General features: G+C 40.0%; 1 protein-coding gene across 6 annotated transcripts in view; it reads left to right on the plus strand.

The window, feature by feature from the left end:
- The window catches only part of MTMR8 (myotubularin related protein 8), a 45,202-nt gene that overhangs the window by 1,750 nt on the left and 27,845 nt on the right, over nt 1-15,607 (plus strand). For 5 of the 6 annotated variants that reach the window (XM_032790103.2, XM_032790102.2, XM_032790098.2 and 2 more), the window contains exons 2-6: nt 5,075-5,197; nt 6,145-6,307; nt 9,122-9,279; nt 11,151-11,279; nt 14,132-14,266. In XM_032790103.2, the coding sequence (XP_032645994.1) occupies nt 5,075-5,197; nt 6,145-6,307; nt 9,122-9,279; nt 11,151-11,279; nt 14,132-14,266 (708 nt within the window). Of the gene's footprint in view, nt 1-5,074; nt 5,198-6,144; nt 6,318-9,121; nt 9,280-11,150; nt 11,280-14,131; nt 14,267-15,607 lie in introns of all 6 variants that reach the window. The other variant, XM_032790101.2, reaches the window with a different exon arrangement.

A 15,607-nucleotide genomic window follows, 5' to 3' on the forward strand; every position in this document is an offset into this window, starting at 1 on the left:
TGGCTGAGGTTTGGCCTATTTTCAGACACCCAAGGAGGGCTTGCTACACAATGCGGGATCATTTCATTATTTTGGGCTCTTAGCTGGATTTAGTGCTGGACTGACAGCCCTAGAGAGCAAAGTCCTCTGCTAATCCCCAGAACAAGTGCAGCATGGGCGATGGCAGCGTAAGCTACTCCCCGCCATCCTGTCAACATGCCCCAACCCAGCTCCGCCCCCACCTCTGCCTTCCCTGCCCCCCATTCCTCCCAGCTTCCCCAGTGCCCCCCAACCCAGCTTCTGTCCCCACCTCTGCTTTCCCTGCCCCCTATTCCCTCTAGCTGCCCCAGTGCCCCCCAGCCTAGCTTCTGTCCCCGACTTCTTTCCTGTGCCCCTCCCCCAATCCCATTTGGCTTCCCACCCCCTCGTCCCTCCCTGTCTTCAACCATCTCCCCTGGCTTCCCCAGTGCCCCTCCATCCCCTCAGGTTCCCCAGCCCTACTCACCTCCCTGTCTTCAGCCACCTTTCCCAGTGCCCCCCTCCATCGCATCTGGCTCCCCTCCTCCTTTTCTCCCTGTCTTCAACAACCTCCCTGGTTTCCCCAGTGCGCCTCCATCCCCTAGGGCTCTGCTGCTTCCCCAGTGCCCCCCATTCTGTCTGGCTCCCATCCCCTGGCTTTCCCCGTGCCTTCCCTGCTTTTCAAATATATCTGTAGCTGTTCTTCCCCCTACAGCTTCCTCAGTGTCCCTGAAAACCTCTCATCCTCTCCTTAGCTTCCGAAACCCCATTTCCCAGCTTTCTAAAACCTCTCCCTGTTACTTCCCAGCCCCTGGTCCCTGAAATGCATTAAGCCATTTCCCCACAACTCCAGCTAAGACAGCTTTTCCACTTCTCTTCTTCTGAGTTGCTTTTAGTCCCAGGTCTGATCATTTCTATCTTTGGGCCTGGATTATAGATTTGGGATTCTAAAGCTTCTGTTTTCTGACATGCCCCATTTTTCTTACCAGGGTTGTGACAGATACCTAGCAGCAACAGTGAAAATTCAATATATTATCAGAAATCAGTCAAGATTCCCTGTTACTAGTGTAGTAAAAATAATAAAGATTGTATATTGTATATGATCTAAAGATCTGTATATGTCCTCTACTGCTGTGAATTCTGGTTTGCCAGTCAAAACTGTACCTGAATACTGCATTGATGGATGTCCCATGAATGCATAAAATAATGTGAAGGGTTAACAGATCTTAAATTGCAATCTGGAGGGCTCATATTAGTAGGATGTGTGGGATTAAACCCCTGGTATAAAGAACATGATTTTCTGTGTTACGGTTTTATTGTTTAATTATGAGGTTAGAGTACCTGTTCCCACATACATAACTTAAGAGCGAAGTTGAACATGGCTCTTATAATCTATGCTTACTGCACTTTTCTGTTGTGATCTTTAAAATAAAACCCATAATGAAAGTTTTATTTGCACTGGATAACGGGATGCTGTGTGTCCACAGGTGTTTTTTACTGATCTTTTAAGTGTATTTTATTGCTACGTTCAATGTTTGAAGTTGCTTTGGTGAGAGTAGATGCCTTTAAAAATACTAATGAACATGTGATTCAAGGTGAGATGAAATGACTCACTCATTAAATTTTCAGTTTTTTAGGGATGAAGTGAGTATCCCTACCCAGGATTTTTCCATTGGCGCTTGAGTTGTTTTGATGTGTTGGACAAACAGATGAGTTTATGGTTGAGAGCTACCAACTAGTTTGATTTTGTTGTAGTCCCCAGTGTTTAAACAAGAACTTCTCTTCATTGCATTAAAAGTTATGTCAGTGGCTTTGTTTGTGGACTGTCATGAGCATTGTATATTTTTGCTTTAGAATTTCGTTTTTTGCTACTCATGACAAGTACTTATTATCCAATACAGTATGTTACTTGTATGTCCACACTTGCCTTTTAAAGTGGAAAAAGTCTTTTTTTTTGTTTTTTGTATTTTTCCTTTGGTGCAAAACTCGTGGGAGCATCTGCACTTCCCAATGATGTTTTGCGGTGAAACTCAGAAGTTTCTCTGCAGAAAGACAACCACCTCCACGAGAAGCATGCAGCTCTTATCCGTGATCCTTTTGTGGTGATGTGAAAGTGAAGGCACGTTCTTCCTGTTTACAGAGCTTTTAGCCTCTGCAGGATATCCCAGTGCCTAGGTCACCACTCTGGCCAACAGCTCTGCTGCTAGGTAAACATCCACCCATCCCCCTGTAAAGCCCTGGGAACACTGAAACTCCTCTTCCTGTTTTCTTGGCAATTGCTCACATATCATCTGGCCAGGTGACATTGCCTGCTCGATCCTGTGCTTGGAGCAATGATGAGCTACTGGAGCTGATCAGTGTTTGGGGAGAAGAGGCTGTGCAGGGACCTAAGGTGCCCCGCAATCTCCCCCCTTCCCACAAGACCTGTTCGCAAAGTGGAGAGAGCTGCACCATGGAATAGCTGCCTGCAGTGTGCTGCTCAGGGATGGAAGTGCTGCAAATGTAAACACACTCGGATGCCTGTGGAAGTGAGTGAGTACACAAACCAGTGCTTTTCTTTCACTGGTTTGCTATCATCGCTGAAACTGACAACGCAAAAACTCTGAGAGCTTACAGTCGTGCAGTTGTACTGATTCAGCTGCTGTAGCTGCTCTGTGCTAACTGGGGAGAGCTCTGCTGTTGACATATTCAATCTACCCCAATGAGCAGCGGTAGCTACGTTGGCAGGAGAAGTTCTCTCACCGACAAAGTGCTGTGCACCTTTCCACTTATCCTTGGGCGACATAAGTTTTGCCAACATAAGTAGAAGTGTAAACATGACCTTAGCTTGTCTACACAAGGATATTGACCAGCATACTTATTGCAGGCTAAGCTATTCTGCCATAACTCCCTGTATAGACACCTTATTTTGAAATAATATGTCTACTCTAGCACTTCTGTCAATAAAACTTTTGTCAGTCGGATATGGAAAAAAAACACACTCCTGACCGACAAAAGCTTTTACCGATGAAAAGTGCCTGTGTGGACAAAATTACCGCTGCTTGTTGGGGTGGTGTTATTTCACTGGCAGGAGAGCTCTCTTCTGCCTGCAAAGAGCGGCTACATGGGAGACCTTACAGTGGCACAGCTGTGCTGCTGTGTTACACAGTGTAGATGAAGCCTAAGATGAAAATTGAGTCACATTGGTGGGATGATGTAGGTGAACTTGAACTGCTGTTTCCCATGTTGAAGTCATTGTGACTAAAACTTCAGACCTAGGCACAGTCAAATAGAGCTGTTTGGGAAATGAATTTTATTTCCCACAAAAAAAATCAAAGATAAACATTTTAATTTAAATCAAAAAATGTTCATGGAATTATTTGGGTTTTAGATGAAAACAGAAAACACCAAAAAATAAAAAGGCATTACTTTTGACTAGCTCTTTTTTCAGCCTGGTATGTTTTGCCAGGATTGATTCAAGCTTAAAACATAATTTTCTTCCAATGTTCTGTGGGTTTTTTTGCCTTCATGTAAAGAATGCATGTATTTGAACATCCTGACATTTGTTTAAGATGTCACTAAGATGTCATACAAGTTTGGCATGGTAAAATACTTGATACAACAGTTGTGTATTTTCAGTCACTGACGTGTGGCACTTCCCCACTATAACTGGTTGTCCAAGTGGAATTTTTCAAGGATACTGGTCCATGAAGTGGTTAGAGTAGGGCTTTTGAACATTTTAACTCTGCCATGTTCCAGAATGTGCAAATACTCCTCCATGCCAGTGGATATGTGGCTGAAATCAGAGGACAACTTAATAAAACAAAATATAAATAACTTTCAAAATAGTGGGAAATCTTGCAAGTGACTTGTTACGTTTGCTTGGTAAGCATACCCTGCCAGCTGTTAATTCATTGCTGTGGCCCTTTCATTAAAGTTAGCAGTTTTGTTACTCTTTAGTTATAAAATGTATTTTTTAAACACTAGGTCTAGTATGTATTGAGAGGGATAATTAAGTACACTTGCATTAGGCACTTTAATGTCCACACAGCTATTCCTTATTGGACTGATAAAGGGCCACTATGGTGCTTATTGCTATAGATTTAAAATATATAATGTTGAAATGAGGCTTGTGTTCTAACCCTCCACTTCCAGTTGCTTAGAATTTTCTTACATTTCTTTTTGGCCTGAAATGTTCCATACTTTCTCTCAGTCCAACGGTGACTTTTTACTTTTGATTTTTATTGGAGTGTAGAGTCTGTGTGTGTGTGTGTGTGTGTGTGAGAGAGAGAGATCCTATATACATTCCAACTAATTTTTTGCACTATTTTTTGCTCATCTGCTAAAACAAAATTAACTACGTATCGTCCTCATTGAAGGACATGAGCCTGAAGAAAATCAATTCAATAATTTTAAACTTTAAACATAAGTTCATATTTTTCACAGCATCGTAACTTTCTGTTGACTCTACTGGTTATCTTAGTGTGGCTTAGAAAAAATGTGTGTTCGCGTTTAAGAGCTCTGCTATATAGACAGTTACTAGTACTTTCTCCTTCTCTTTAAGAAACTACATACCAGGTATACTAAGTACAAAAACCAACCTTAATGGAATGTTAGAATTGAGAAACCAAGCATCCAGAAGTATAGGATATTCCAGAGGGCTGTTTCTACCATAGTGTTAACTTGGTCTTGTTACACATGCAGCATTTTTTCCTTTCTGTATTTTCTTAAACCTTAAAAGATCTCTGCAACCTTGCAAAATGGCAAACTTTTATGACTGTCTCAAGCGCAAAATCTACTTGTCTGTCTTTCACCAATTATTGTAATGCCTGATAAAGAGAGAATTAAAACATTAGTTGCCTTTCAAAAATTAATCATTTAAGGTGAATAGAATCTTTCAAGGCTGTATTTTATTGATCTATAGCATAAAACATACAGGATGTTCAATGTGGCTGAGTTGATGTTGTTGGAGAAACCTTTACTGAAGCATCCTTTCTGAGCTGTGCATTGAATATTTATACATAGTGCACTTCAGATGTAAATTACAGACCTTTTAGCTATAAGTTGATTTGCTTTTCCTCCCTTTTTCATATTGCAGGTAGAAAATGTCAAACTACTAGATCGTTATACCAATAGGAAGCCAGCAAATGGGACGTTATACCTGACAGCTACCCATCTGATCTATGTGGATGCTTCCGCTGAAGTCCGAAAAGAAACCTGGGTATGTTGTAGTGCGTGGAACTTGTAAAAATATACATTTAAATGTCTGATTCTGGTTGTGTGTAATTGTGGTTCCATTAATTCGGGGGTCATAATAATAAACTTTTATAGCACTTTACATGAAAGTGTCTTACAAAAATAGAGTTCTTATCCTTTGGACAGTGTTATATTCAGAAACAGAACCCAGCTTGCTTTACTTCTTTCTCCAAGTTCAATACACTAGACCACAATATCTTAACTTACAGCATTTGGATGTATGAAGAGTTGAAGGCAGCAGTACCTCGGTCTGAGGGCAAGGCTACATTACGTGCTACAGCTACACGCCATTGGCACAGCTGTATCGGTGCATCTGGTGAAGATGTGCTTTATGGTATAGCAGACTTGCCCTTTGTATCTGCAGAACTTTTAAATCTCCAGGAACTTGTTTCTTGTGTCTGCTAGTGTATCTGTTTTCATTTGAGAATAAGATTCAGTATCTTGTAGGGTCGTCTTTTTTTTTTTTTAAATGACTGACTGCAATTCGGTGACTGCCGTATCATTTCCATCCTAGTTAATGTTGGCATTAAGCAATGCACGTGTGTGTCCATGTTTTTCCCCCCAAACGTAGGTACTCTCCAACACCAAAAATACTGATCAATTGCTGTTATAATTGAAAAGTTCTCATTTTCCTTTGTGCAGTTTGACCATGCAAAGGAAATAATTTTTTTTTGTTGCCCACCCCTTAATTAAATAACCCAACTTGAGGGGCTATTTGGATTTTTCATGTTTGCCAGGTAATTTGTCACTAAATAGCAAAGAAGGAGGTTGTGGTGTTGGACTAGGTGTTGTAACGAAATGTTTAGATAAGCAGAAACTTCTCACAAATATTATTGCAGAATCATTCATATCTGGTGGTTGTTCTCACTTGTCAGCTGGTGCAGAAAGATTGTCTCCCTTCCTGTTTTTCAGATTCTACATCATCATATAGCTTCTGTGGAGAAGTTGCCTCTGACCACATCTGGATGCCCATTGCTTATTCACTGCAAGAACTTCCGTGTGGCACACTTTGTCATTGGACACGAGCGGGATTGCCATGAAGTATATACATCCTTGCTTAAACTTTCACAGCCAGGTACTCAGGAGTGAGTCTGTTTTGAAATCTAAAGGCAACTAATTGGCAAGTATGTTTGTGCAATGGGGAAAACCATGGTTATCAAGCTGTTGGCTTTCCTCAATCAGCGCAGGAAGGAAGGATTTGATATCTTAAGCCATTTCCACCACTGTTGAGCTGCTGTTTACTTAGTGCACTGTTGAAGCACAAAATTCTGGTGCTCAGAAGAGGGCTGCTAGCTTGTAAGCAAATGGAGTATTTACTAGGGCTGTCAACCAATTAAAAAGATTAACCGTGCAATTAATAGGCATAAACAAAAATAGAATACCATTTATTTAAATGTATTTGGAGGTTTTCTACCTTTTCTAATATATTGATTTCAATTACAACACAGAATAAAAAGTTTACAGTGCTCATTTTATATTTATTTTTTGATTACAAGTATTTGCACTGTAAAAACAAAATAAATAGTATTTTTCAATTCACCTAATAAAGAGATTGCACTACAGTATTTGTATCATGAAAGTTGAACTTACAAACGTAGAATTATGTACCAAAAAATGCATTCAAAAACAAAACGATCTAAAATTTGAGCCTGCAGTCCACTCAGTCTTGCCTCTCGTTCAGCCACTTGCTCAGACGAACAAGTTTGTTTACAAACAATTTTTACTGATAGAGGTGCGTGATCAAAAAAAATTTGGAGACCACTGAATTAGAGGACTGCAATATAACCCTCATTTACTCTCCTGAGCTATTCAGTGTCTTTATTACAGTATTAGAGTTAAAATTTTGTAATCTGGCATAGGATCATACACAAGTTTCTGGTGCTCTGTTAATGGCTATTCCTGTTCCTATAGCTATGAAATATTACAGATACTATGGTAACCATCACTTGCAGGAGATGGTTTCTATTGCCCTGTGGCTGGATATATAACTTACTCTAACTATTCTGTCCTATTCATGGGTTCTCACAGTTTACTCTTGTCAGTTTAAGATTTCTGTTTGTATGCCTGCTTCAAATAATTATTCATTATAATTATTTGGAGAGAAATAATTATTCATTATTTGCTAGTATGTGATTGACAGTTGAGGTTTACCTGTTTGGCAAACTGAGTACTTTATCAGACTCTGTCAGGACTCAGTCTGTTTCAGGAGAGCTTGCTGTCCTGAGAATCAGCTGAGTGAGTTATTGACAGGATTTGCATTTTTTTAAGAGAAGGAAGGAAATTGGAGATGTGGTATGGAGGGGATAGAGGAATTACCATTTGTCAGACTCAACCTGAAGCCCTTGTTGGCCTGACAGTAATACTCAGATCTATCAAGTTCTCCTTGAGGAAGGAGAGCACACTATTGAAATGGGAAGCTATAAGCTGATAAGAACTGTGTTGTGTGAACTCTTTGCAGAAGCTATCAGAGGGATAGCCGTTTTAGTCTGAATCTGTAAAAGCAGCAAAGAATCCTGTGTCACCTTATAGACTAACAGACGTTTTGGAGCATGAGCTTTCATGGGTGAATACATGATATGCATCTGACGAAGTGGGTATTCACCTGCGAAAGCTCATGCTCCAAAATGTCTGTTAGTCTATAAGGTACCACAGGATTCTTTGCTGCTTTTGCAGAAGCTATAAGTTTTAGTTGCTCGCTGCTATTTATGGATTAACTCTTCATGCATTGCTGGAAAATTCCAATGTATTCTTAAAGGAACCTGTTATGTAGGAAATAAATTGCTTCAAGTCTAAAATTAAAACTTTTAAAGGTATTCATTTTAAAACACTTATTTTAGTGCTTACTTGGTTTTATGGTGGATGTTTGTATTTTGTTTAGCATCATGATACGGGATACAGATGCTATGTATGGACCTGATCTGGTTGGGTCCTGAGCAGAGGCAATTCCCAATGACTAAAATATGAATTTGAATGCATCTCAGGATCATATATGTATATATGAATGAACATTATATGTACAATTTTGGCCTTTAACGTATTGCCCTTCATAAATATAGTCCTTGATCCAGAGAGGTGTTTAACTCATATTTTTGTCATTAGGCACTCTATCATATATCACCTAATGTGATCAGAAATGTTTTTCACTAACTTTCTTTTTTTTTTATTTAAACCATACCTCTCTCAGTAAGCCCTGAACAGCAACATTTTGCTAGTGCACAAGAAGCAGACTAGATACCTTTTTCAGGCTGAATAAAGTTCCACAAGTGAACAAACAGAAATGGTGAAAATTAAAATAGATACTTCAGATTGTGTCAGGTTTCATCTATGATGTTGTTGATAACAAAGGTAAAGAATCCGTACAACATATATGATATCTTAAGTCAGAAGGTGGTAATTTAGACAATACCTTCTGATGGACAATGTTTACAAGTTTTTCATCTTCATGAGTTAGTGTCAACGTGTATTCAGTCTCTAATAGCATGCATGCAAAAGTTTCCTCTAAATAGAATGGGGTAGAAGTACATAACGAACTACTAACAAAACTATTAGTATAACTGGTTGGTCATGTTATAGAAGTACAAGTAACTTGCTGTATTTTTTTTTTCTTCAATCCCCTGGTGTGGTGTAAAAACATATGTAGGTTTCTAGGTCTCCCAATCATTCTTTACTGACTGCTTTAAATGTTTGGTATAATGATAGAACCAAACCTTTTCTGTTTCTTTGGTATACTAGCTTTCATTTAGTTGTAATCTAACTCTGCAGTGGTGATTTTCCCTGTGTGCCTGACCCCAGGGACAATCTTTAGGAGAAAGTGTTGAACATTTCACTTTCGTTTGCATGTGTGTTACATTTTTTCTCTTGACTTAATTTTTAAATTTCCTCTCCCCAGTGAAACCTGAAGAACTTTATGCATTTTCTTATAACCCCAAAATGCCTAAAGATAGCCGTGAGATAGGATGGAAGCTGATTGATTTAAAAGTAGATTATCAGCGTATGGGAATTCCAAATGACTTCTGGGAAATAACGGATGCTAATAAAGACTATGAGGTAATATATTGTGCCAAGTAGCCTCTCAGTGCAACATCCTTTTAGTTGTACTAATGACATGGAACAGTCCTCCTACTGCTGCATAACTGATGCCTTGGGAGAAGTGAGCTCAGCCTACCTAAAGCATTATCTTCTTAATATGAAGCCAGAGATACTGATACTGTAAAAGAGCGGAGAGCTGCAGAGTCTGCTTGAGTTGCATGATCCCACTGGGAAAATACCAAATATTTATTTTCTATAGAAGCATCAAACAAACTCACCAGGAAACTAAGATTCCTTTAGCTTCCCTAGGTAAAAGGGAACCTCCCCAACCCCCCTCCTCATATCTGCATACCCGGGGGGGTATCTGATGTGTGGAAGAGCAGTGGAACCACTCTGTCTTCTCAAGTTGAGAGCAAAGAACAAAAGCAGTAAAACTGGCTTGTTCTCTACTTTGGTTTCAATCCTCTCTCAGGGTAGGTCTTTACTACCTGCCAGATCAGTGGGTAGTGATCGATCTATCAGGGATCAATTTATCCCGTCTAGTGTAGACGGGATAAATTGATCCCCGTTCGCTCTGCTGTCAACTCCAGAACTCCACCACTGCCGAGAGGCGGAAGCGGAGTCGACGGGGGAGCAGCAGCAATCGACCCTGCACTGTGAGAACGTGAGATAAGTCAATCTAAGATAGTTTGACTTCAGCTACGCTATTCTCATAGCTGAAGTTGCGTATCTTAGATCGATTCCCCACCTGTCCCCCAAGTGTAAACCAGGGCTCAGAAAAAACGGGCCTAAATCTCTGATTCTTCCATTCCTACTGAGCTGCTATTACCGGTTGCCTTCTTCTCTTTTAAGCTCAGTTAAACCCAACAAGCTTTATGCCAAGAAAGATTTTAAACATCAGTTGTTTAGACAGCTGCTTTAAAATGTTCTCTTTATTTCTTCGGAATTGTACATGGAAAGATCCCTTTCCTGGCTAAAAGACAAAGCAGTCAAATCTGAGAAAGGCGGCAGTCTATTAAACTGTATTGTGTGTATACTTCTGCCACCAGGCAATGGATATCCACCAAGGAACACAGACTTAAATTTTCAGAAATGACCAGTAATTTTTGATGCCTCAGTTTTTGAATGCCCAACTTGGGACCGCTGAAAGGTTGTTCCCCAGCACTTCCTGAAAATTAAGCCTCTTCAGCTATCTGAAGGTGATCACCCAAAATCATTAGTCACTTTTGAAATTTAGGCTTCGGTGTGTAACTCTCATTTGGGATCTTTTTATGTTTAATTCCTCTAGGGTTTCCCAGTTTAGGTTTAAAAACAACAAAAACTAAGTAAAGCCCAGCTTTGAGAATAGTTTGCCTCTGAAGTGTACACTGAAAAGACTCCAAGCCTTCAAATTTTTGGGTGCTGAAAATTATCCGTGTATTGGGATAACACTAGGTTGTGAGTATACACCCTGTGTGGTTGGAGCACATTCCAAGATGAACTGGGCATTGGAGGGGGGAAGTTATTTTATTTAATTTAAAAACAACCTTTCTTCACTTCTAGTCTTTGCTTCTACATGAGCCATGACCCACAGAAGATGCATTTTATTAGTGTAACCTTACTATTTTATGAATTGCTCGTCGTGTTTCTTCAAGGACAAATTGGAATTAATATATCATAAGTGTACTTAAAGTTTCATGCATCCATATTAATGATAGTGTTTCACATGTCTGAAAAACAGCATTAGTTGTTTCAGTCTTTTGAAAGATTAATTTTGGTTGTATATCAAGCTGATCCATAATTACTGTTTATTAAAGCTAAGTAACAAATCTTTAGTGATTATTCAGGCATCTTAATGTCAAGCTGGCAAATTTAATATTTGGATTTTTTCCCCCCCATTTGTCCTCTAGGTCTGCAACACGTACCCTCCAGAAATAGTGGTGCCAAAGGCTGCTAATAAAGCAACTGTGCTTGGAAGTGCAAAGTTCAGAAGCAGAGGGCGCATCCCAGTGCTTTCCTACCTTTACAAAGAAAACAATGTTAGTGACGCACATTCTGCTTGTCTCATTATTTTTCTTGCTGCCCGTATATGGAAGGAATGTGATCAAGTTGTTAGAAGAATTAGGGGAGTTAGAACAGAAACCAGGAGCTGTATCTCTGCCACTAACTTGCTAGGTGACCTGGTATAATCTGAGATATGGGTAATGCTGACCTATTTCATAAGGAGTTGAGGCTTAATTGTTTTTAAAGCACTTAAGATCCTTCTATGAGCAATGAATATGCAAGGGTAACTATTGTTTTATACATTTGAAGAAATTTCTAAATAAACACAACTTCAGCTATCAGAAGTTGAGACCATTTTTGTTACTTTCTTTCCCCTTTTCCCCAAATAAAACAATGACTTGGCAAAGATTGTCCTCTAAACCAGCATAAAAAAGCATGATCCTTTCAAACCTCCTCTTTGAAATCTCACTTTGACCAATTGTAAGAAATGTCTTTTTGGGTGTGTAAACTACTAAGTTAGTTACAGTGAACAATCTTTAACAAATTGTAGCTTAACTCAGCTAAATTTTCTGACTTTTGAACAGGAGGAAATTGCTTGGAACAAATCCCTGTTTTTTTTGTATTAGCTCAGAATAAGTGAAGTTTGTTCTAACTGAAGAGTAGAATGTAGCTTTTTTAGCTTTGTTTCAGCATGGTTTCAGGCACAGAGAGTAGCAAAATACTGTCAGTTAAATTGTTAAGCTCGAGATGCTTTCCTAAGGAAGCTTGCCTTGACATAACAATTGCATGGGGTTGTGTTGGCAGAAACTACTGAAGTGTACAGTCAAGTTCAGCATTGCTACAAGTGTGGATCAATAACAGCTAACTAAAGTCATGAAGAGAGGAAGTCAGAGCAAGAGAAGGGGAGTAGATAACGGGAAGGGGGGAACAGCAACAGTTGGGATATGTTGTATGCATTAGAATAAATGGGCCAAAGGTGAACATAAACCAGTCACTGTCCAACATTAAACAGTGTTAAACAATGTCTGGGCTTTTATATTGGAGACCTCGGCCTGCTTGGTAGCATGGCAAACACACCATTAAAAATCCTTTTAACCTTTTCTTAAAGATACAGAAAAGAAAGAAAAACAATTAAAGTATTTGAAATGTGAAATATTAATAAGGCTTTAATTTTAACAGCATCCCTTCTTCCCTTTAGCTGTGGAAAGCTTTTAAAAGGAAAACCCCCTGTTTGAGAGTCTCTTAAATGGAATCGAAGGTGGTAGCAACTGTCTTTTTGGGGAAAAGAGAAGTTAGTTCAGATGAGCTGGAGATGCTGTTGTTGTTAAAGTCCAGGCTTAGAAAGAAAAGTCCCTCTGTTTGACAGTCTCTTAGATGGTATTGAAGATGGTAATAACTGTCTTTGCACGTGGTGGTTGGGATTCAGTTGGAACTGGTAGAGATGGTAGCATCATCTGAGCTCTTTTCTTTCCGGCCCCTTATGATCAGGACACCTCTCAGGATCAGGATGGTGAAGGCCCGGAATCGCAGGAAATGGTGGGAGTAGCATCCATGATATGAAGCTCACTCCAATAGCCTCCTCTGTTCTTTCCATCTATTGTTGTTCTTCATTTTTGGTCCTTTAGTACTTTCCCCACAAGATCTTTGTTTTAAAGACCCAAAGTGGGAGTGATAGGTGGAATAGTCCATCCCCTCTGTGATGAGATCCCCAGGGTGCAGCCTGGGACAGTAGGACCGCTGTGCCCCTTTATCTCTCTGACCTGGGCTGTCTCTCACAATGCCTTGCTAGTGACAAGCAGCAAACCCCTCCAGGCACTGCTATCACTCAGCAGAAAAACCGCATGTGGAGCCCCACACTCAGCTAGATTGCGTGAATGGTCCCAGAGCCACTCAGGAATCACACACAGAAAGGCATTAGCAAAATCCCTCCCAGCACTGTACCTCAGGATTATACCGTCTTGCTCTGCTAAAGGTGAGCAGTGCAGATTTATTAATTGGTTCACCACTTCATCAGTGCAGGTGAGTCATTGCATTGTAGCTCCCTTGCTAGACAATGGCTGGTGATGTCTGTTCAACAGCACCCACCCGAGTGTTGGTTACCTCTCGTCGTTGTCTCTGTATAGTTTGGTATTTGGGCGCCTCCCAAACCCATAGCATATTTTAGTGAAAACCATACAACCAATTCTTATAATTTCATATGCATTGGTGATACACATTTTTAGATAGAACAATGTCTTTCAGCTGATCATAACCTTTCCCCTGCTACCTCACATGGCATGCTTTATATGCAATGTTGCAATTCTATACCAATACTTTCCCAAGGTATAGTATATCACGCCTTCATTATTTTGTCCACCAGTTAGGCCTAATATCCAACATACAAGCTTTGGCTCATTAACTTCCAGCTCCATATCTTCTGTTTTTAGCAAGCATCATTTCAACACAGTCCTTGAATCATATCAACTTGGCCTTTTTGTTTAGACTAATTCAGTTCTGTCTCCCTTTTGCATCTTTTCCCATCAACATTTGTTGTTATAGGTTATGACATTTTGTGAACTTCCATATACTTTTAACAGTTGAGTGCACAATTAAGGTAAATTTGGAGGCCCAGTTATTACAACAGATAGGAGTCATTAGGCAGACGAGCAATGCGTTTGAGAGGAGGGTGGAAAATTGTCTCCATAGAAGCACAACCTACTTCAGACTCTCAAAGCTCATTAGAAGCATGAGCTGAAATTTTTCACTAATCCATCCACTTGACGGAAGATTTACAGTGAAACAGAGACCAGGCTTAGAAGCATCCCCATCAAATTTTAGTGTGTCCCTCAGAGCAATAAATATTCCTGATTTTAATCTTTTCTCTACAGTAAACTATTGTGTGTTTCAGGCTGCCATATGTCGCTGTAGCCAGCCTCTCTCTGGGTTCAGTGCTCGCTGTCTGGAGGATGAACAGATGCTGCAGGCAATTAGACAAGCCAACCCGGGGAGTCCCTTCATGTATGTTGTAGACACAAGGCCAAAGGTATCACTTAATGGGATTTGTGGATGTTCCTAAAGTTCACATCTGATATGTCAACACTGCTTCCAATGGATCATGGTTTTCAGATCTCTAACCTAATATAGTATGAGGAAGCTCTGCTAAAATTATGGTGGGGGACATCAGAGGCCACTCCTTCCTTCCCCATGAAACTGGTGTCCAGCTCACCACTCCTTAATGATAAACTCAGTGTCCAGCTGCTGTGCTTGGACCTAATGTCTCACTACCTCCCATTCATTTCTGTGTGATCGAACTGTGGTGACCATAGGGGCACTTGTTCCTAGAGTATCTGAAGTTAAGAATAGCCCAACTTTAATGACCTTTAGTGGTTGACTGAGGCAGTGGAATGTGTTACAGTACAGAGGTTAGGCCCCAAGTTTATCATTGAGATGGAGAGGGGAGTTTAAAGTACTGGTTGCACAAGTCTGAAGTGCCAGTATTGGTATGGTTGGGAGGCACAGTGGCATTCGAGGGTTATGTGGTTTCATAAAGTCTGAAGAAATGTGGTTCCTGCAACTTTCTGACATAGAAGTAATTTTAATTAATATTGCATTGGTGAGAATAAAAATGGCTAGTGCACTGTGAAACCTGCCATTACAGTATATGGAGTTACTTTTACCTCAGAAGTGGCAATTCAGGGCTAAAACTTCAATGCTGGGATGTTTGCTCAGTAATAGTTCTGACCTAGGCGATCAGGAAATGTTTGCATGAAGTTGCACTGAAACATCTAATGATTACATCTTGAGACATAAATAGCTTGAAAATAAGGTGAGATGTCTGTGGACCTATGCATGAGGAGTTCTGGGCATAAGGAAATTGGAACATGGGGATTTGCATATTTTACAACTAAAAAAAAGCAGCTAATATACTGATGGCCATTTTGAATCTGAAATAGTGAGCTCATCTACTATTAGGGGTATTGGTATTACCTGTAGTTGACTGGAAATGGGACAAAAAGGGTGCAAATCAGGTGTCGCCTTCAGGTAAACAGGATATTTCAGCAAGTCTTCAGCTGCTGAGGGTGGTGTTTTCTAGAGCTAATTCTGTTGTGCTGTTTGTTCCATAATTGTTTGTAGTAACATTGATCATAATGCATTAATCTGGCATTTGTGTGGCTCTTGTGTACTTTGACAGGTGTTCCATCGACATTTATGATTAACTTAATGGCTATTTAGTGATGATCCACTCGATGGCAAGGGAGGAGATTATAATTAGCCCTGTTTCTCCATCCCACCAGTATCTAACCTGTTTAAGTAGAATGAAATAACCCAGATTTATTTTCACTCTGTGCTACTAGGCTTGTGTATTTGAGTCTCTCTACCTCAT

Source organism: Chelonoidis abingdonii, chromosome 8 (assembly GCF_003597395.2).
Source record: "Chelonoidis abingdonii isolate Lonesome George chromosome 8, CheloAbing_2.0, whole genome shotgun sequence".
Lineage (NCBI taxonomy): Eukaryota > Metazoa > Chordata > Testudines > Testudinidae > Chelonoidis > Chelonoidis abingdonii.